The sequence below is a fragment of the Dermacentor andersoni genome, chromosome 10 (genome assembly GCF_023375885.2).
Source record: "Dermacentor andersoni chromosome 10, qqDerAnde1_hic_scaffold, whole genome shotgun sequence".
NCBI classification, from domain to species: Eukaryota; Metazoa; Arthropoda; class Arachnida; order Ixodida; family Ixodidae; genus Dermacentor; species Dermacentor andersoni.
In genome coordinates, this window is record NC_092823.1 from 62573257 (window position 1) to 62597120 (window position 23864).

The following is a 23864-nucleotide window of genomic DNA, read 5'->3' on the forward strand; positions in this document are numbered from 1 at the left end:
GTTTGTGGCGCGGAGCTTCCCTAGCCATTGGCGAATTTCTTAGCAACAAAAGAAGATATTCTTAGACAAGTTCCTAGAGAATTGTTTCGATTGGATCCGCCTAGCGATCTCCACGACTAGGATTTGTAAATTATAGCATGGACCCTATGGTAATTAGTTAAAATCTTAAACATTGATTTTTGCTGATTAGTCAATTATGTATTTCAACTTTTTCTGCAAGTAATGTCTGTTAACGTTTAGAGAGATGTACCTAAATAAAAGCAGCGCCCAAATTATATCGGGGTTGCACGGTCACTATAAATTTAGTAAATTGCAGCAAGTATGAGCTTGAATCATCTGAGCAGTGGCAGCACTGTGTTATTGCCAGATGGTGTATCATGAAACAATGCAAAGCCTGCTAGTCATTCGAATTATTCCGGCCTAAAGGGAAAGGCTCAACCAGTCAGGTATATATGCATTATATAACCGCGCAAACGACAACGGACGAAGAAGGAAACACACAGGACAGGCGTGGACAGTTCATTGTCGTTTGCGCACTTACATACTGCATTCCACTGTCGACCACCAACTAGCCCGCCTATCCCTGTTAAATTATACAAATGTATCTGGTTCTCGAAAAAACTTCTCCATACCGGGAATCTATCCGTAAGCCATTACACAACGTATCTCGCAAAATCGCAAAGCAGGTGAGACTTGTTATACCATGCAAAGAAAAAAACCTTATTCTACTTTTTCTCAGAGTTTCATGTACAGGTTGCTGGAAGAGTTTTTAGCACGAAGAAAAACCAATAAATGTGCTTGATATGAAATGTAACCAAACCACTGCAGAGTGCCAGTATTTCTGTTAAGCATGTGCGCAGTAGTTTTAATTATCAAAGATGGCAAGTGCATGCGTGGTATCAGTTTTCTATTGGAGGCGACAATGCATGCGTCACGACAGCCGATTACGTGCCCAGTACACAAACCATGCTGTGCGCCAGCGTTAGACAGCAATTTATTGTATTTCATGCTATTAGGTTTTAATGATTTGCAACTGTCTACTGTATAAAGCAGTGCGTTGTTTCGATCTCTTCGACGTTCTTTATAACGAAGTCTGATATTATTCTCATAGCAATTACTTTGTCACGAAAGTTCACGAGTACACGGGGAACAGACGAAACCGTATATTATAATATTTACAGGCTGCTGCTGCCGCAGAATGACTTACAGCATTTCATGCGGTATGTCGTGGCTTCCTTCTCTTCGCGAAGCGAAGCGATCCTTTAACGACATGTTAATGTGCGATGCATAAGAAGATGAACTCCACTGGCGAATTCTCGCAGCCGTTGTTCTCATCGTCGTCGCTGGATGCGGTCGCACATATAGACTAATTGGTAGACTAGGCAGATGCTCTATTAATTGAGTACCAAAGTAGCCATGCCCATGTTTTATGGTTTCAACTGATTGTTTCGTCAGAATTTCGGCAAGTGCAGAACGCAGATAAAATTCAAAGAATATTGCATCCGTGGTGTTAACCTGTTGTCCAAATGAATTAGCAACAACGTTTGTAGCTGGAAATCGCGAAGTAATATAATTTAACTGGCTCTGCCGTCAGTGGTATTATGTGATCTGATATTTCAGTGGGCGTTGGCTGATGCCGATGGTTTCCTGTCGGTGTCAAGCAGTCTTAGCTCATGCAATGTCACGATACGACGCCTGAACCACCACTTCTGGTGGTCAGCTATCAGCATTTCAGATACCTGCCCAGCAGAACTTGCCCTGAGGGCTGCTGCGAGCCTTGTCCACCTGCAGACAGTTACAACACCATTCGTAGAGTTTAAGGACAACGATATCCTTGCTATCGCTGTCAGTCTATCTCTCTTCGTGCAAAACGGTTAACTGGTTTTAACATTTCCTGTGCTCATTTGGTACATGCTGGTACCTCCAGTTATGAGGGCCTCAGTCCCTCAGTTGATCAACCTTGCCGATAGCTGGATCACGCAAGCTTGCGTATTACGCTAAACAGTCCATGCTTTATGCTATCAATGGTGCCAAAGTTTCAGGAAAAGATGCTTCGGTTGACACCTACATGGCGCGCTTACCTTTACGGAGTAGACATTCTCTTGCTTGTCATCAACCTTCAGAAAGTTCCGGCAGTAATTCTCCTCATTAATAATTTGGCCTGGAAGTGCCTTGTGTTGGGACATGTAGTTTGCGCGCGAAACTATTCTTATGCACTCCCATGGCAGTTTCCTGCAAGGAAGATAATTCCTTTTGACCACTTTCAACCGCTGCAAAACTTGAGGCGAATCAAATTTGTCGTTCTGAAAAATTCCTCGGGAAAGCCATTGGTGAATTAAAAAATCAGGAAGAGGAATCACATTTCTTACTTCACAGTATTGCGTATGTCCTCTACAGTGCACGAAGAAAGCCGATATTTTTTTGCTCCTCCATCCAGGTAACTCATCAGATATCCTTCTGACCACGGGCACTTCGGAGGATGATCATGCCGTGCTCCCAACCTGCCGTGAGGAAATACGATTCAGTCTTTAAGATCAAGTGTTTGTTACTCTAGGTTAAAAGCAGACTTACACATGACCGAGTTCATGAGCCATGACAGCTGCTCCCAGGAATGTCGTTGCAGTATCTTCGCTTAAGCCGACTGCGTACTTAGTGCAAACAGAGCCTAGATTTGAAACTCCTGAATAGGAAATTGAAAACTAGGCTTGAGTATCTTGTTCTTTATGCTGCATGCAAAAGTAACTATTCAAGCCTTAAAGTAGTACATGACTATGGCAAAGAAAGCACATAAAATAATATACAAATAGCATAGTATACGAAATACAAGAAATTCTCTAGAAAACTATCATTCTGTACTTTGATGATTATTTTCAGAATGGATCGCTTTTAGACTGATGTACAATGAATTCTTTAAGATATTGATACCAATTAGCTATGTATCTGACTATCTCATTTTTCTGAATGCACGTTTGGTCTCTCTCCGGATGGAGAGACCAAACGAGACCGGATGGAGAGACCAAACCCCAAATGGGGTATTTTAGAGGTACCAATAAATAAATAAACAAGTAAATAAATAAATAAATAAATAAATAAATAAATAAATATTCTGCCGCCTAATCATGTTTTACAGTGGAGCAGTCACGCCAGCGAGTTTTAGAGGACGGACAAGCAGAGAACTTGGTGCTCACAGCCAATTCAACGAAATCGCAGTGGCGTTGCCTACGATGACCGGTTAGTCCTTGAATGACTTCATTTATTTAATTTGCCGATGCGAAGTCGACGAGAAAAACAAAGAACCTCGGTCCCTGTCCTTCATATTGTCACCAAATGAGACTTGAAGGTGTGCACAGCTTCGGCAAGGCATACAGCTGGACAAGATGGCGTAGATAGTATAGAGCACGCATCGTGATTCTCCACTTCCTCTTCTTCAGCACCCGCATCTTGCAGAGCGCACGTCCCAGTCTTAACTGTTTTTTCTTAGCGCTAGCTCGTGAAATCAAGTGGCATTAACTATGCCCCCTCCTAAAAAAGCATCGACGCTATCCTTACAAAACTAGAACGCACAGACTAACAGAACAGTGCGCGCGTAGGAAGCGTCGGACAACGTTGGACGTTCTACGAAGTGGAAGTGAAGAAGTCGCGTGGAGGTCGGAACTGTGCCGCCTTAACGTGCGAATAAAGCTTTCGCCGAACAACAAGGATTATTTTTGAGTGCTATTGTCTAGATCGAGGCGACGCGACACCATCCGGAACGACCTCGTAGTTCCCTTCACTAACGCGGTGTAACACTTTGTAAGGCACAATGTATAGATTAAGCACGTTCGCAGACAAATCTTGGCGAAGGACCAGAATCTATGCCCAGGCTTGGTGACCTCGCTAGTATTCGACTCGCCGATGCCGAATTTTGTAGCACCGTGCCTCTGTGCCCTGCTGCATTGTGATGTGTATGCGTGCGATTTGGTGAGCTTGTACTCGTTGAGTAAGTAGCTCGGTATCGGAAGCACGCGAAGCGTCGACGTCGTGCGGAAGCATTGCGTCTAGTGTGGGCTGGACCTCATGCCCGTAGACAACATGGGACGGCGTGAATTGCGTGGTTTCCCTAATATTGATCTTGTTCGTGAATGTAAAGTTTGGCAGGACCTGACCACAGGTTTTGTTCGGAAAATCTACATAGATAGATAACATGTCCGCACTGGTTTTGTTTAACGGTTCGATCAGTCCGTTTGTCTATGGGCGATAGGCAGTCGCCTTGCTATGCTGCGTGTAGCTCGGCTTGAAGATGTCCTCTGTCAGTAGGATTTTCAAAGGCAGTCCCTCGTTCGGTGATGACGTATGACGGGGCACAATGTCTGTCTATACGATCTATAAAAACTGAGCAATTTCGTTGGCCGTAAAATGTTGTGGAGCGTTCATCTCGGCGTAGCATGTCGGGTAGTCTGTCACATTTAAAATGCACTTCTTTCCCCTAAATGATAAGTGAAATAATTGCAGCAGATCCTTGACGATTTGATCAAATGGTGCTTTAGGTGCTGCTATGGGTAGGAGTAACACCGACATCCATTTTCGGCGCTTACATTCGCGGCAGCTTTGCACGTAGTGCTTCACCATTGTAGAAAGCCTGCGCTGGTAGTACGTCAGGCATATTCTGACTAGAATACGTGAAAGTCACTGGTGTCCCAATGTGGGCTTACAGTGGAAGCCAAGAGAACGTCATCATGGAGGTCGCTAGCTACAACGAGCAGACACTCTTGGTCGCTGGCACTCGAGTTTTTTCTTGTCTGCCAAAAAGGTGCCGTGGTATTGTAACAGTCTTGCCTTGTAGGTTATTGATGAGACGGCGTATTTCAGTGTCCTCGAGCTGTCTTAAGATCAGGTGTCAGGGGTTGTGACGGCCCCAAAGAATCCACCGTCTTCGTCCATAACATTTTGGCAACGTCCGAAGGCAGCGCGCGACAAGTTGACCGCACTTTCGTATTTGCGGCGTGCTTTGTAGACGATAGTAACACAGAACTCCTGCAGACAGGAGTTCCATCAGCAGTTCCTGCCCCATCACGTCAGCCACCCAGATAGGTCTCGTAAATTTGCCAACCAAAACAAGGAATGACGTTATGTCACCACCTCGTAAGGATGAGCGTTGAGATAAGGCCGAAATTTTATGATGGCCCTCACCAATGCTAGACACTCTTTCTTGAGTAGTTCATTTCCGCCCGGGAATGAGTACGACTAGTGCAAGCGATCAATGACTCAACGCCTTCCTGGCATTGGAAAAGTATATCGCCACGACCGATGTTCCTTGCGTCGGTGTGCACCCCAGTGCAAGCGTTCTCGTGAACAAGGACGGATTGTTCCTGCAGACGCTGTCACTCGATGAAAGCTGCGTCTTGCACATCAGTGGAAAAGAAAGGCGCGTCATGTTGCGTAAGGAAAATGAGTGGTTCGGCAGTCCGCGAGAAAATGGTCATGAAGCAGGCGGTAGTACTGACACAGACCAAGAGAGTGGCGCCCTCCCTTCTTGTCAATAGGGAACCGAAAAGCAAAAACAGTGCCCTCTTTGTAGGGGTCAGGCCAAACGTCATCGGCGCTCACGACATCCCGGTGAAACTGTAGCTCTTCGTAATCGACGTGACAGTTTTCTGGCTGCAGTGTGAGATTAGCGGAGCACAGTGTCAGAAGTAGCACCTCTACACACTTCAGATATTCTTTGAAGATCGCCGCTAACACGATGACGTCATCTAGGCATAGCAAACAACTGTACCACTTCAGGCCAATCATAACAGTGTCCATAACTCTCTGCATTGTAGCCACTGCACAACACACGCCAAATGGGAGTACTCTAAGTCTATAACTGTACTAATGGTGGAATTTAGAGTGTGATTTAACTAAACATTCATCAATACTTAAAGTGCCTGTCATACATTTCTTGTTTAAAAGACAAAGGAACATGACTATGAGACGAGAAAAAGCGAAACGTGGTAAGTGTTGACAATAGGTTGATATTCCGAAATCCAATTATCACTCATCCGTGTGCTTTCCTTTAACTACGACTCAGTCAAGTTGGTCTTCAATATTGTAACCGTGACAGCACAGTGGAATTACGTAATAAATATCCGGCGTCGTGCGTCATATCCTGGACGCACGACGTCGCACTCTCATTCGGCAGATGAATGCGGGAGTGCAGCGCCCGTTAAGCTCGTGCGCGGCGATTAGCATGGGTGCAGGTTTCCAGCAGAGAATGTCAGAAATTGAACCATGATTTGAGGAAGTACATGTTTGTCAACTCCGCCCCGTCGCTCCACTCGTTGATCTGTGCAACGCGCACAATATGAGCCAACCAGTCTTCTAAGTGTTCGAATATGTCTGCGTGGAAGACTTTCGGCCCTTGAAGATTCGGAAGAATGTAACAACATGTTGAGGCCATGTCTTGCTTAACAGTCGGGGGAGACGCCTACCTTCTTTCTGACAGAAGTCCTTCCAAAGCGGTCCGTAGGGTCATCTACGTTGTTTCAGAGAGATTATCACGCTGACGAGGCAATCTTCGGATTCACATGCTGGCCCGGTGGACAGGTGTTCAATGGTATAGGGTTGGTGCTCCTGCTACCAGGAGGGGATTGTGGCATCGGATGAACCATGTCCACTACTCCGCCACTTTTGTCGCGAAATGACAATTGAAGATGTGCAAAACGGCGGCAAGACGGACAGCTGCAAAAGATGGCGTGGATACTCTTAAGACGGGGCCGTGAGTCTCCACTTCTTTTCTTCAACGCCCACATCTCACAGAGGTCGTGTCCCAGGCTGAAGTTATTTCTTAACGCTCGTTCATAGCATGTAGTGGCAATATGTACACGTAGTGTAGATCTCGTATTAATGCAAAAACAATGTTCTCATCAGGTTGGCAACATATCCCCATCAAATGGTACAGCTACTACCGTATATGGTTCCACGAGTAAGGTTTATTGAATTTCCATCTACTCCAGTGCAGCTATAGTATTGCAGCTCAATAAATAACAGGGTTGTAGAGAAACAGCACGTTTTCGAAATCAAGTGACGCTGGAAGCTGTTACAGATTACTAAATGCGTGACGTGAGAACGAGTGGGAAAGTAGGTTTGTGTCGAGTACTTCAAACTAAGGCGACGGCAGTAGGACGGGCCACTTTTTAATAAAACATTAGCTAACCACACACGCTAACCCCACTACGTTGTACACATGTGTCAAGATGGAGTTAAAACCACTCATATGATGTCCCGTGTGCTTCTCTAGCCGCTGCTGACAAAATATTTCTTTTAATTACATAACAGTGCATAAGCAATCACTGTCTCTAAACATTAAATTATTGTGCTTGATATGCGTCTCAGGCACTCCTAGGTTGGTCTATAACTTCATCTTGTCTTCCCTTCCCATGACACTTTTCAGACGTGTCGCGGCTCACGAGTTTGCCAATTTCCATTCGTGAATTATTGTACCCCCATTGAAATTAGAGCCTTGTTCCATAGCAACGCAGCAGTGCGCTTTCTTTGCAAAGCACGTAAACTCACCTTCGTAGCTTCTATCCAGAGTATTATCTTCATAGCGGGCCATGTCTCGGCTACAAGCAAAGAGGAAATTTCAGTTTTTTGAGTCGAGAGATAATGTGTGTTAGCGGCTAAAATATCAAAGGGAGGGTTTATATTTTTGTAGAAGTTAACAGCTCAATTTACGACAATAGATCAGAGGGTGCTAGAACATTTGTAACTCGAGCACGCGAAACTCATTTTTGGGTACCAGCGCTTTAGAAATACGTGACAGTGCCAGCTCACCCAGTTATGAGGTGCACCACGTCAGGCGCACCCGCGATTTTTCCTTCTCTGTAAGATTTTATCAAGCCTTCCAGTGTTTCTGGCCCAATAATAGCACCATCTATAATTTTAGCGAAATCATCCTCCTACAAAAAAAAAAGCCAAAAAACCAAAACATCTTTTACGGCATCAATAAATTGAAGCAGCATTGTTTACTCTTAGGATATTTTGCCTAAAACATTGAACACACACAATTATTGCGCAATTCACGTACGCCTTCGGGCCACACTTATATTCTTACCACTTTTATACAAGTCTACCAGGTGGCATTTCTTTTAGTGCCAACGTGATAATAATGATTGTCTGTTCAAGATAGTGACCTTACGTCAGATAATGTTGGTTACCAAAAGGAGCCAACGACAAATGTCGGTGTCCACTTTAACCATGTTGCAAATCTTACGCGTTAACGTTCGGGCTTTAACGTTCGGAAGACGGGTCGGAAATGCTCAAGCGTAATGTAACTACACCTCATCCATACTCATTTCACACAAATCCTGCTCCTCAGTGGCAGATTAGATGAATTATTCCCAAATTTCAGGAGGAAATCACCGATCGTCAGTTTACGATTTAGCTTCGCTGTAGAAAATTCTTCACCTGAACACATAAGTGAAGTCTGCCAATCTCTTGGCCAATCCCCGTGAATGGGTATGCGCCAAACTCATCAAGGTTATCATCATCATCAAGTGAACTGCTGATCTGCATTAGTGGCAGCATAAATACACACCGTGACATATTTTGAAGCATGATGAGGGAGCATCGGCTTTTGCATCAAACGCAGTTTTAAATCTCACAACTTGGCAATGAATTTTGTGTTATACGAGTAGTGGGAAAAGCGCACAGCCACGGCAACTCAAGATAAACATGGTGTTGATGTCCAACGATGTTTATTCTTTAATCCTCCCACCACACGCTCTCATTGCTTACTCTTTCCCGTTTTCCTCGTTCTGTTCCCCTTTCCCCCACCCCCAGTGTAGGGTAGCCAACCGGGTGCTGGAATGGTTGACCTCCCTGCCTTTCCTGTGCTCGCTCTGTCTATTCTCTAATAGAACCTCAATGTTCACCGGCCTATGTGAAATAAAGAAAATGGCAGTAACTTAACGTTATCATATCGAGAAGGAAGAGCGAGCTGCTCTTTCTGCCCAAGTAACAGGTGCATGCCACTTTTTCCTTTGCAACCGAAAGCTCAAAACCTCATAAAGTACACATTTTACCTTACGAAAACACAATTGGATGGACATTAACACCTAAACTAGCTCAGCATATATTGTTGTCGGTCTGTATAATTTTAGACTGTATTGGTGCTAAGACACCTGAACATTGTCCACAAGTGGGGCTATGTGGCCACACTTTACGGTTGCAAATTATTCCCTATGGACCACCTGCAGCAACATCAGGTTTGTTAAGTGCTCTGCTCTGTTAGAAACATTGGTATTTGTTCGTTTGTGCCGCATTACATTGCGTTATAGGCACAGGGCAGTGCGCGTCATATTCGGCTTTCACTTATTCGGATTTTGAATAGTTGGCATCCAGCCTATGTGCGCTTTCCTATAAGCACACGGATAGATAAGCTGCTGCCGTCCATGTCGATCACGTTGTAACCAGGTACCTAAGATTTCAGCTACGAAAATTTTCAGCGAACCAGTCGCAAAATATGCATAAATTTCGTTTGCGCAGGTGGTTGATTATGTGCTATAGCGGATACAATTATTACTGGAGATCGTTTGGTAATTTTTATTTAGAATTTGGAATTTCTGTTAATATGGCTGGCCTTTATTTAGGTACACTCGAAGGCAGTTCTTCTTTTAGATAAGTGAATTTTGCTACACAATTATACGACGTTCGTGCTACCACATACCCAAAATGTTTTGGAGCTTGGTAAGACGAAAACGTAAGCCTCGCTAATCGTGCTATTACAGGTGCTGCATAGTGAGCTCTTCTACTTAAATATAAGAATACTTTTTTTACAACTTTATTTGTAAAAACACTTATGATACTACCGGTTAGTGAAACGATATTCAACTGAAGGAAAAGATTTGTGCCATAAAGAAATGTACTTACTAAACTCCTTGTTACTCCAACTAGAATGAATTTTATCCTTGGTCTCGTCATGTCCAGATACCTTAAGTTCACCTAAAGTATACGGTTAGTTTACCAGCATTGCCAATGATACGGATGATAATATTCATTACATGTGAAACTGTTACCACAACACATTATAGATAATCATCTAAACTTCAAAGAAATTGAAGGATTGCAGGAAAATTTTTTTTAAATATAATCTCTTATTGCTTGCTGAAAACGCCATGGTATTAATTACGAGGCGTATAAAATAAAATCTCAGATAACAGAGATCTACGTTCAGCAGCTTTTATTGCTTGAATGCTTCTTTGTGAGGCATTTAAATGATAATAAGTAGTTTCATGGTTTCATTTTTCGCAGATTCGCTTTTTACTATATTGGTCATGCATAATAAAAATTCAGCGGTGTTTTAGCGGTTTATGTCAGAGAAATGCGCTAGCATTATGTCGAACCTGTTTGACGTCCCGGATCCATGATTTACACCGCGTTCACCGCTATAAAATGTGTTGTTTAGGAGCTCAGTCCTAAGCCACTGGGCAGGAGTAGAACACGGCAAGTTGAAATTTATCTAGATATAGTATCTACTTGTATACGTGGTGATGATCTTGAAGCTTTCTGTATTTTTAAACAATGGCCTGTTACAGATAACGCAAGTCTAGTATATGATGAATGTGTTGCTCTATGATGCAAGGGGCAATTATGACAAAATAGCGCCAGACAAGCGTTGATGAGTTCGCAGTGGAACGATAAATTCCGAGAGGCAGCTGCGACGTGGCAATAAAGTGGCCTGAAAATGGTGGTTGTAAAGTGCGTAACACCAAAGTGTAATAAAATTATATTAATGGATAATGAAGTGTACTATGCACACGAAATACAGATTGTGAATAATGATGATAACATACATCAAGGCAAACGTCTACAAGAACCCCTACTGCTTTAACAGAACTCTTGAAACGCAAGGGCCTCGAGACACGCGCTGTACAAAACTAGTATCACAGCGGCATCCCCTGTGGAGGATATGCGCTACGAAATCGTAGGGAGAAGAACGTGTAACACAACATCATTTAACAAACTTAGGGCTACCCTGGTGTCAAAAAATGAATCTGGACCAAGAAACATTACGGAATGAAGCGGGATGTGCTGCTGGTATGCTGCAGTAAAGTGTTTCTTTTTCTCTATTTCGGCTGCTCGACACTTCTGGATGACATGGAGGATGGTCAGACTTTGACCACATTTACCGCAGGTTGGTGGTTTCTTTCCGGTCAGCAGAAAACTGTGTGGGCCACATGTCCTATCCGCATGTCCCTTATGTCCTATTCGGAGACGACGTAATAGGCCCTCTCTTCGTCGTGTTTTCGGTAGTGTTTTCAATTAGGAGGGCCAATAACGCAACTGTAGCATTATAAGATGAAGTTTATTATTTGTTCCTGCAGCCCGCAAGCGCTGCCAGTGACTTCTTAGTTTCTTTCGGAGAAAAAGCTTTAAACATAAGGAAGGGAAAGCACCGGTATAAACGATAACTTATGATGCTGTTCATGTGGCAATTTGGTTAGCCAGCATATTACCCTCAATGCCCTGAATGTCGAGGTACCCAGCATATAGTGATTTGTTGCTGAGAAATGTACCATGTGCATATAACCAAATAAAGCTCAGTAAGCACCGGGTTTGGGTGTTTAAACAGTGACCTTGGGACTTTTGCGACGCTTAGAGAGTTTCTGGTTGTAAGGGCTTTGTAATTGTTTGCCTTATTGATTTCTTTACGAGCGGAGAGTTTTGCCTAAGCTTCCGCGGCGAAGATGCTTGTTTTTGGGTGCAACACATCGGATTCGGAGAAGGATAGATGGAAAATGTTGTAAGGTCTCGTGTGTGAGTCGAAAGATTGCATAAACTAAGAGCTAACACTTTAGAAAGTGAATAGCTTTATGCAGCTCAATCTGATTGAAAACCAGCTAAATTTTTGTGGATGTCGGTAAACATACTCACTGCATTCGTCATGACAGCCATGTATAAAATGAAATCCTCGTGCGTTTTAAAATGTTTTTGGTGCTCTCTATCGGAGACGACGTGAAGCTCTACGACGAAGATATCGACGTGGGCTTTTTGCCTAAAAATTTGTCTCCGAATTCGCCCGCTACCTAAAATGTGGAGCAATATGATCCAAAATATCGTTATTTTGTCAGACCAACCACTTTTTTTTTGTCCAAGAACTAAAGCAAGATGTACATTTGTGCGAGTTAGATATGTGACTGCTGGTGATTATAGCAAAGATGTTCGGTTAGGCTTCAGCACAATTAAAAAAAAGTGAATCCTGTTAAGCAATCTTCGTTCGCCAAATTATCATACAAACTTGTCCATGACACGTGATGGAAGGCATTTATTAGGCAATATCGGGCCCTATGAGAGAGAGATAGAGAGAGAAATAGACAGAGAGGAGAAAGTGCAATGATATTGACACGTGTACTTGGTTGTCTTTCCATTTATGATTATTTATTTTTCAATAGATTAAGCGCCAAAAGTGACGGCACACAAGAAGAAATACAGACAGGACAACAATCTCGTTGTTGGAGGCCAACGAGATTAAGAAAAGAGGGGACAACTGTATCAGTACCCCTTCTTTGAATATATACTCGAATGAAAGTATGTTTTTAGATAAGTTTTAGATTTAGATTAAGCGTGATTCCCTTTATCTTCAGTGTTCTCGCACGTGCGCATTCACATATTTAGTGTCCCTCCTTTTTTCGTTCCCCTCTCCTCATGGCTATATAATCAGCCACCTGTCATTTCAATAAACAGTTGCAAGTAGCGCCTTGTCCTGTCGGTATTTCTTCTTGTGTGCCGTCTCTTCTGGCGCTTAATCTATTGAAAGCTATGCACCAACTAGCCCCACAACGTGTTTTAATGATTATTTATCACCTAAGAAATGTTGAATGTTATTGCTTGGCCAAAAACACCCGTGCATGTATAAGAATTTTCTAGATTCTTGTATTTGTTGTCTTGTTGTCTTGTATTTGTTGTCTGTGTTAGTGAACGTAAATATCCTACAGTGTGAAAACTGGAAGTATTGACACTGTATCATTCTTCACCCTCACTACAATGTGACCCGTGGAGGAGGTGCTACTTCGTTCTGTACCGGACACTCGCTGCAAGTATAAGCCGCGAGTACGTCACCGTTAACAAGCAAGATAGCCCTTGGTTAGAAGAATTGCTACCCGAATACAGACCTCTTTCTGAGAGAACCCTACCCCACAACCTACCCAAGCCATTCTGTCTATTTCCTAAATTTCTTCACTAGCGACAATTCAAGTAATTCATTGCTGATGATGCTACTGATGATGATTATTATTTGATGACATCCCCTTTGAAACAGGGCGCTGACAAACAGTCCCCTAGCATACTTGACCTAATCAAGTATGACATGCACATGTTTTTCGTTCTAGCTCTCTTGCATACATCTGCTTAATATTCTTTCTCTTCCTCAAGACAATCCAATCCTTTCTTGGCCAATCGCCCATGTCGAGTAGTAGTCACATTCTTGATAGGAAACGCAAACTAGGTTGTACCGCTACGTAGGCAACTGCCGCAAGACGTCCCACCTTGTGTATTAACATGTAAGTGCAATGCGAAGTGCGCACGTATTGACGCTAGGCGGCGCGCACCTCACATCCCCTGAGAAGTGGCACGATACGATGCTAAAAATGATTACGATGACGATGATTATTATTTATAGGCATTCCTTTTTGAATGGGGTGCTGACAACCAATCACTCTGCCTGCTTGAGTTAATCAAGTATGTCATACATGTTTTTCATACTAGGTTTTTTCACATTCCTAAATGTTTTTCTCCGCAAAACAACCCAAGCCTTTCTTGGTCAATCCCCCATAGTAAGTAGATACTTGACTATATTCTGCCGGTGACGGCGGTGGCGGACAACATCGCCGAGCGAAACGGCTAATGGAATGAGAGCACTACAGCTTACACTGTAAAAACCACACATTACCGATAGTTTCAGGCCGTACTTGATGACTTCTGAAGCAACAGTCGCTATGATTGCTTAAGGACCAACTGCAACCATTAACCTGTGAAATATTAGTTGGGCTTCTCTAGAGGGAAAATCTCTAAAATGTGCGGTTTCCACATTGTACAGCCCTGTTTAATAATATTGTAGGCTTACAAGAAATGACCGAAACTTTTTAGTGTTAAAGCCTAAAATTACCTATCACGTGCCATATCATTTTATGCAGAACACAAATACAATGGTTAATACATGTTACGAGACCAACGAATCGCTCATGATTGTTGGTTGGCTTTTATTTAGACCAAACGTCAGACATAGAGACTATTTAGACATAGAGACACATGAATCGATAGCATAGATTACAACACATGTATTTTGGATGGAGGCTGTATGTTGTATGCAAGAGGGCATGTGTTAGGCTCTTTATCATTAGGAACTTCCGATCGATTTTATCCTCGAATATGAAAGAACAGGATCATTGCAATATGGCAATACTAACGCAGTGTAGGGAATTTTAAGTATACCAAAGTAGCATAAGCAAAAGCGAAGGCACACGCAATTAGCAAGTAACAGTTAAAACTGACAAGTTCAGTGTGAATTAGAGTGGCGTAGAGCTGGTAGAAATTGGTACAACTAGTATTACAGTGGAGATAAAAATTCACATACTAAGTTGAGAAAGCAATGTTATGCTCAGAATAAATACACTGTGGTCTATAACCGTAATAGAATCGGCCTACTTATTAGTAAATTTGCAGGTACGTGTTTGAATCAGCAAAGTTACTGTTGCTCCATAAGCGTTAATAGTTAGAAAAGTACCTAGTACCCTTATTCTCTAGGCTTTATCACGTATAGCCCAATACGATTACGGAAAAACAGCCAATGTTCTCAACAAAACAACAAGTTCTACAATTAATTACATTTAGATGGTACAACAGTTAACGGATGTCGCGATACGGTATTCCTAGTAAAAGTTCATATTTTGAATGTCTTTTTTACATTACCTGCAATCAGCACGCGATGTTCGTCATAAGAAAGTAGGTTCACACACTAGAACATTACAGTAAATAGAGTCGTACTGATATGGCTACCAAAGATGAAATGCTGAAAAAAACTCCGTTCATAGCGATATGGTCAAATAAATCGATAAAATCAATCTATAAATGAGATAAAATTATTTACCAAAGCTTATGAAGCAGTCTCTCTTTTCTTGAACTTCGTAAACCACATGGAGCATTTCACCTCGAAGTGAAAGATTGCCATTCGCAAGTGGCATTATCCTTAGCTTGCGGTTTATTATACCTTTCTGTGAAAAAAAAAAATAGATTCGATTAAGTTACTCAATGCCTGGTTTGACTCCGAACTCGTTGTCGAGCTCGCTATCAAACTCGCTATCGAGGGGAAGCTCCATCGAGCGCATCCCTGAACCTCCGCTCGGTTCGCTGCTTGTATTAGCTGCCGTGCGCCAGGTCGCAAGAGCAGCAGCGCAACACGGCAGCTTCAAATATGCGTGTTCCTGCGGGGCATTTTTTTAGAACGTTACTAGCCATCAGAAGTAACCCAGATGTTCCCTGGTCTCCACGTCGACGAAATTGAGGTCTGGTTGGAAGATTACGACCGCATGAGTGCACTCACCCACTGAGGTGAGATCGAGAAGCACATTTATGTAGCCTTCTATCTAGGCAACATCGTGAAGTCATGGTTTCTCGACCATGAACGTGACCTCGCCTAATGAACTTCTAAACAGTAACTGCGACAGAATTTTGCTGTCCTCACTGTCAGCTCAGAGGTTGCCAAGAAGAACCTTGCCGAGCATCTTGCACTTGGATGAGTCGTACACTTCATATATAGAAGAGGTCCTCGCCATTTGCGACCGTGTCAACAGCTCCATGGCGGTGAACGACCGTGTTTCCCATTTACTGAAAAGCATTGGGACCATTGTGTTTAACGCTCATGTCGTGATGAACCCTAATACTTTAGATGACATCATCCCTACGTGCGAGCGACTCCATGAACTTCATTAGAATCGCTTGCAGCATGACGCGCCTGATCAAAAGGCAACCACCGACAGCTAGCTGCGCGCACTAGTGCGTACCAGGATTCGCGAGGACTTGCATGCTGACATTTCACCGTGTGGTTGCGACATCCCTATAGTGTCGTCTGGTAGCGGCCTACGTAACGTCATGAGGGAAGAATTACCGTCAGTGGCGTGCGCGCAAGGCCCAAGCCGTCAGCCCCTATGAAGGGCCACTTGCGCTCCGATTGCTGCGTTACGTAGCGTCACCCTTGCAGGAACCCCCGCCAGCTGCACCTGCACCACATGTGTTTCTCTCTTCGCCACTTCTCCCTCAGCCAAGTACCGGCTCAGCCTTGTGACAACGAGTGCAATTCACCTCTACCGGTACACTATTCAAGGTTCTGCCGGGACCGTCAGCAGGAAGAATGACGTGGTTATGAAGCTCTTGAGTGAAATGTACTTGCTGCTACCAAACCACAACATCACCGCTTTTACTAACGTTCCGGAATGTGGCTCCCCACCTCCGGAAATTTCCGGAAAACCCAGAAATTCCTATTACCTGCGTCGTCCTTCTTCACCACTCCAACGGTCCTCCCGTTCTCTTCATCTGGCCTTACAATCGCTCAGAAAACTAGACAGAAAAGGTTCAGGTGGGAAAGCTGCATCTTTCGGACTACATCTAACCCCTCCAGAGCGCCCGTCTAATATACTGTCGGCGTGCTAAAGGTGCGCCTATTGAAGCCTTGCTTGATACGGGTACTTCGTATTTAGTCATTAGTGCTGATATGTGCTCTCGCTTGCGAGAAAGTGTAATCGTCCTACAATGGCCCACTCCTTTGTTAATGGAATGCCGTTCTTGTTCATCATCATCATCATGATCATAATCACGATCATCATCATCACCTTCTTCATTATCATCATCCTATTTTATGTTCACTGGAGGATGAAGGCCACTCCCTGCGATCTCCGATTCTCCTTGTCTTGCGCGAGCCGATTCCAACAAGTGCCTGCGATTTTCCTAATTTCATCGCTCCACCTAGTCTTGTGCCGTCCTCGACTGCGTTTTCCTTCTCTTGGTATGCATTATGCAACCCTAATATTCCACCGGTTGTCTAACCTGCGCACTACATGGCCTGCCCAGCGCCATTTTTTTGCTTAATGTCATATATAATATCAGCTCTATCCGTTTGTTCTCTGATCCAAACCGCTCTCTTTTTGTCTCTTAACACTATGCCTAGCGTTCTTCGTTCCATCGCTCGTAGCGTGGTCCTTAACTTGTTCTCAAGCTTCTTTGTCAGTCTTTAAGTCTCTGCCACATATGTCAGCACAGGTAAAATGCACTGATTGTACACCTTCCTTTCCCGTTCTTGTTCAGCCCTCCAGAATTGGTACAGTGCGTGTTTGTGTATCGTGTTGTCTTCCTGTACACGCCAGCTCCTTTTGGGAAGTGACTCTTTCATCTGCATCAGATTTAACTTTTTGCCGCTACGTATATTTCGTATGAGATACACTGAATGCTAATCGGAACTCGTCACACACAGCCTGCGTTTTCTTACAGCGGCCAATTGTTGGACTCCACCTGGCCATGAAGATATTCTAATATTGGCATCAAATACCATCGTTAATGGTGATGTGTTCTTAGTACCATTTGGTTGCCACAACTCTAGCAGACTCATTAGCCCTCCTAGCCCCAAAGCTGATGCCCGGAGGCACCAATGTTACTTGCTTTACAGACACCGAATTTGTTACGCTTGTTGCTCTTTTTATGGAAGCACGATCTTTGCCTTTACTTCCTGATGATGATGGTACCACCGCTCTGACGGCCACGATAAACGAAGATTTCACTGTAGTGCAGAAGGAAGGTCTTTTAGTTCGGCTTCAAAAATTCGCATCTCTATATGACGTTGACCCAAAGCTTCTAGGTCGCGCTTCCATCGCAGTGCATCGCACTTAAACCGATGGCAACATCATTGTACGCAACCGCCCGTGCCGTGTGTCATCCGCGGCGCGGAACATCATCGAGAAAAACCTCACCGACATGCTCAAACGCGACTTTAACGGCCGTTATTGAGCTCGTGGTCGTCTACTGCTATGCTAGACGGGAAGAACGGCGGTTCTGTACGATATTACGTCGATTTTAGAGCACCTAATGAGGTCACACGCAACAACTTCTACCTGATATCGTAAATCTACGATGCTGCTGATTTTCTCCAGCCCGTTTGATATTTCTCAAATCTCAAACGCTACACGGATGCTACTAACTCGACATAATGCCCTTCTGGTTCTGCAATGCTCCTGCAACATTTGAACCTATCATATATCAGTTCTACAGCGCCTGAAGTGGAAAACCTGCTTACGTTATGATGACCTCATTATATTTTGTTCCAGGACGAATGTTTTACCTGTATTTATAACGCTGGTTTTCAGTTGAACACTAAAATTCAGCTGAGTCCCTTACGACTGCTTAAGTGTGCGAAGAAAAAATCATTGTACTGTTTGTATGCCTCGGATTGCCATGAACGCGCTCATTTTAAGCAATCATTATGCGGCGCCGCCAGCTACCCATTGGCCGTGCCGTCATGTACCCAATCACGCACTCAATAGGCCACACCTTTAGTTAGCCCCATGACTGCGACCTGACGTGTGCAATGACGTACAGACTAATCACACCTTTAGTTTACCAGAAGCATGGAGCCTCAGTGGCGTAGGGCGGGCGTGCTCGCCTCGTACCTCGGAGGATCGGGCTTGTTTCCCACAGAGACCGAAGTGTATGAAATTTTCCTTTCAAAGTAATTAATTTACTTTACTTACACGAACCTGAGTGAGAAATTTTACGTCAACCTGAGCATTTATAAAGGTATTCTACCTCTTTGCGGCATCGGCCGTTTTTGGGATGATTTTTCGATCACGCCGACGCCGAGGGATTTACGCGTAATGGGACACATAATTCTTTCTCATTAAAGAGCGCCAATTTGCCAGCAAGAAAATCAATGTGCTCGGCCACCTTACCAGCAAGGACGGCATTGTACCACTCCTTCACCAGATTGCTGCTTTACTTTGGTTTGCTCGTCCAAAACATGGGGAACACTTGTGCAGTTTCCTGCGCCACGCGTCCTCTGTCAGGCACTTTTTCCGGCTTTTCGCGAACAAAGCGTCACCACAGAACACGCTGTTGGCCTCGGGCACTCCTTTCACTTGGACCGGTGATTTGAGCCAGCACTTCGATCGTGCCCTAACATTCAACCCCTTTCTCTCCTATTTTGCTGAAAGCGCGCCTACCGTTTTGCACACCGGACCTATTGGACACGGGGACAGTGCCGTCCTGCAACGTGACAACACTTCACGAGGTAGTTGTGTATGCCAGTCACAAACAAACGACTGCGGAACAGAACTGCTGGGTAATCGAACACGAATATGTTGCTGTAGTTTGCACCGTACAATTTAAGCCATATACGTATGACGCCACTTTACAGTAGTTTCTGATACTCATGGATTATGTACGTTCTCATCGCTGAAAAGTTTGTTTTTATGTTCCGGGCGCAGGGGGGGGGGGGGGGGAGGGGGGGGAGGGGGGGGGGGGGGAGGGCGTGTTCTCCGGTTGCAAGCGTTTGATTTTAGCTGCATATACACCTCCGACAAAAAACATCAAGTGTCCGACACTCAAACTCGCTGTATGCTGCCGCTACTCTCTAGGAGTATATCTCTGCGTAACACTTCACAGTGCACAAGGCTACATCTTCAGTGACGATTTCAGCACTAGCGCCAATCGACACGCTGCTGTACAACCGCTACACTATGTTCGCCTCTTATGAAGAAGCTGATCCGTGCTGCCATCGAATTATACAAAGCCTATGCGGAATTTCTCGTCCACCTCGTCGTCAGTCGACGTCAGCCTACCACCCACAAACAAATCGCTTGACAGAGTGATTTCATCGGACATGGGCTGATATGATATCTATGTACAACGGACAGATCACAAAAACATGGACACAATTGCATTTGTGACGTTTGATCGTAACGCCACTGGACGACGAACTACTGGCTACTCCCTTTTCCGCCTTGTTTACGGCCGTTCGCCCACAATTAGGCTCGATGCTTCTTTCTTCGATGTCCTTACTAGCTCGTCGGCGCTTGTGCCCGAAGAGTTCGTCTCAACACGCTACGAACGCCGTGCTTAGCCCAATACAGAAGCCAGTAAACAATGCAGCAAACAGCTTTGCGATCGGTCTCGCTGCGACGTTTCCTTTCGTGCAAGAGATGGAGTGCTGCTCTTAAATCCTTTCGTTTCCCTGGTTTGCCTGATAAATTGCTGTATCGTTTTCTAGGCCCTTGCATCATTACATAACAAACCTCCCCTGTGAGCAACCGTGTCACTGCGGTTGAAGTTCCTTCTAACTGTCGTTTCCATGGTTCTGAGATCGTTCACGTTTGGCGTCTCAAACCATTAGTTTAGTGGCTATTACCAGTCGAAGTTGCGACCGGGCTGCCCGCTTCAGTGCACGGGCGACATGAGCGCGAGCGCCTGATAGAGCATTTCTTTTTCATCATCTGCAAAACACTCGGAGCCTTAATAGCGGCCGTAATAGAGGCCGTAATAATAATAGAAACAAACCTGCGCCGTAACAGCTGTCTCAGAGCATATATATACACATATATATGCAATCCAAGGTGTACAACGAAAAAAGCGAGCTCTTATTCAACTAAAGAAAGCTTACGACTTGCGCTGTGCGATCTCTTATGTTCACGATCACAGAAGACTGGTGATGTTCGTCGTGGTACAAATTTTCTTGCAGAGCAGACGTGTCGATCTGCAAGCAAAAATTTTACTCTTGGTAGCTGCGTCTACAGTGGTTGGCGCAATTTACAAATTGTAGCCGGTGAACATTCAAGGCAGGTCCACTTGTAACGAAATAGAAAGATTACGCGAGTTTCCAGATATGCATCACAAAATTAGAGGTAGAAATGCCGTATTGTTCGTGTTATTCTTCTTTAAACAACAGTTTTATGCACAGAAGCACAAACTGGAACGCCCGTGTATTTTGCCGCATATGTATGACACCCAAAAAATTGCTTTAAAGTATCACGCCATCCGAACTCACGGACTACAATTCGTAAATTTATGTGTGGTGTAAAGGAAGGTAATAACATGGGGTAATAGAAAATTTTGATTGGTTAGTAGGTGACGTAAGTTGCTTTCTCGTACAATTTATGTACACTTCCTTAAGTAATCCAGCTCAATAAATCAATTATGTTATTTGAAACAGGTTATTTCGAAAATCTTTTATGATCTAAATTATATTCGTATCGCTTTGTGTAAGTTTCGTTGCAGATTTTACTCGCCGGAGAAACAGTCCATCGGAGAGTAAAAATTCGCCTTTTACATAACAGCTTCCTCCCCCCCGCCCCCCCCCCCCCCCAAAATAATTAATTAGGCGTCGACATTTCTTTTCTCCAAATATGTCTTATGTCGAATTTTAGTGCTATTTCTATGAAAGCAGAAATAGCATCAACGTCCAACGTCCTTCGTTTCCCCAGATACATCTATCTAGCCTGGGTATTTTGATACTGAACCTGACTAGGCTTTTTTTCGACTTTGCACAAGAATGTTCACAAGCAATTAAAACAAAATAGGAAAGACAAGTTCCGCATAAGCTTGAAAGTGCGCATTTCATGAGAGGCCCGACAGTAAGACGAAAATTATTGAACATTGTAAGCTGAATATTCCCTGACAAAAATTGCTACAGCGACGAACAACGGATAAATATTTTCTTGACATGTCACGGCCTTACCTCTTCAATCTGGCTGCCTTGTTGACGGTATGTAGCCATCAATAGTTTGGCTGCCAATACATCGCTTTTCTTCAAATTAAGGATAATATCGTCAGTGAGTTGGAGAATGAAATTGGAAGCGGTCGTCCGCTCTTGCAGAATGGTTGGGTATACAAGGAATCTCCTTTCTACAGAAGTGAATAGATTAGTGACGCACAGCAAGTCGTTATAACATCATTGCTTAAGGGCGTGCATACATAGTTGAGGTCATTTTAACTGACTTCTTTGCCAATGTAACGTGAAGGATTCTACAAATTCCATGAAGCTAGGCAAAAAAATCTGATAAAAATTTCAAAAAATACTGCGACGCGATGAACTAACACTGTTTGGAGAAATTTACATCATGAAATAGGTACTTTTTAAGTAAAAAAAGAGCTTGCGCTGAAATAGGACAGCGACTGTTCGTACAATGACGTGGCCAATGGATATGTTCATGGAATCAATTATGGTCTACTTAAAGCTCCAATATGGGCACGAATTGAATAAAAAAGATTACCTGATCAATTTTGCACACTGAAAGGTATTGAAAATTTGGTTCCGTCAATGCGGTCAGTGTATTTTTTAAAGCTCTTGTTACACGAATCTAACAATTAGTTCACAAAGTTACCTGCTGCAGAGGAGACAGCCAGTTTTGCCAATAAAATGATAGCAAGCATTTCCAACCTGCCCGCCTCCGTCAAGCGAGCGGGTCTCATACTGCGCCCTTTGCTTAAGCGCGAATCCCCGTCTCTGTTCTATAGAAGATATCATCGTAGAAAAATATTTTTCGGCCACCTCCTGCTATAAGGTCACTGGTAAGAAAAGTTCATGATCGCACCCTTGGTTCAAAACATCGTGCTTACCTTGACTGTTTTTATTTTTTTTATTAAAGTAAACAAAATACGCTAAAGGGCACCAAATGATGTTCAGACATTCTACTTTTGTTGTCATTGTTGAAAATTTTCTTGTAACACAAAGCGTGATTCTTCAAACAACTCGTTGTGTGAAAAGTCAGCAACAAGGAAGACACTGAAGTTCGGTGCTTCTATAGAAAGGGACGGACAACCTTCTCTTTGACGCACACTTCGTGAAGCAGACCACGTGTGCTCAAGAAAAACATGCCAGAGCCCTGCCATAATATCTGATTATGATGAATAGCCGAATCAAAGTGCTCAGTTTGTTCCACAATGAACTCAGCATGATGACGCAATATGAAGAATGAAGAATACTTCGGTGCTAGATATTCCGCCTCAAGTTGCTTCGTCGAAACAACGATGCAACATGTCGCTAAACATATTGCACCTAATAGAGAGAAAGATATTCAGCTCCCGAAAACTGCGTGCAGTAGCCAAAAAACGTTAATCGCACTATTACATAAATGGTTACATAGCCCTTGTTTCAGTTTGGCACATCTATCTTGGGACCGTTGCCGAATTTAGGAACATACCCTTATACATACGCAATGCTGTAGTTGTCAATTGGGGCAGATACCAAATGCTGCATACCCAGTGGCAACCGACCAAAGCCACAAGTTGTTTACAACACCAGGCAGCAGCCACCATCTAGTTCTCCATCCGGCACATGTCTGTTGCACCACATAGCAGCGAGCACATACCTAATATATAGTGGAGAACTTGAGCCACGGGGTATAAGACGCTACGTGGAGTAAAATACACCAGGTTGTGGGTAAAATTTCCCAGTAATGCCAATCGCATTGAAAGTCGGCCGATCTCTGACACCGTCCAATCCTTCTGTTGGGGTTTGCGCATCTTGCCCATTAGACGCGTTGGCACGTGACCACATCGTTAAAAAAAACGCATCGCAGAAGGTGGGCAGTTTTATAGAAGTTGCACTTAGCGTTGAACTAAAACGTGGCTCTTGGTGCGTCTATGACCGACGTGGGCTTGTGGTTGTCTTAAAAAGCTTCACGTTGAAAACAAAGCAGCGGTGATGCTCCGGACGAGACGCGCTAAATAACCGCCACTTCCCTGCTTCCTTGAAATCTGGAAGGGTAAGCATGTGTGCGCTGACTATGGTCAGACAGTAATGCATTGTTGTGACATTTGACTAACAGCGGCGTAGTCGGATGATCGGACTTGCTCTAATGTCATCGCTG

The 23864-nt window shown here is 43.8% G+C and overlaps 1 protein-coding gene across 1 annotated transcript; it reads right to left on the reverse strand.

The window, feature by feature from the left end:
- Nucleotides 1–1616: 1616 nt before the first annotated feature.
- Nucleotides 1617–9957, reverse strand: LOC126543460 (A disintegrin and metalloproteinase with thrombospondin motifs like). The gene is made up of 6 exons (XM_072284693.1): nt 9892–9957; nt 7795–7919; nt 7534–7583; nt 2572–2680; nt 2370–2501; nt 1617–1785 (listed from the first exon to the last, which is right to left on the reverse strand). Exons 1-6 carry the CDS (start codon nt 9940–9942, stop codon nt 1617–1619), a joined length of 636 nt encoding a protein of 211 aa, XP_072140794.1. The 5' UTR covers nt 9943–9957.
- Between the last annotated feature and the right edge of the window lie 13907 nt (nt 9958–23864).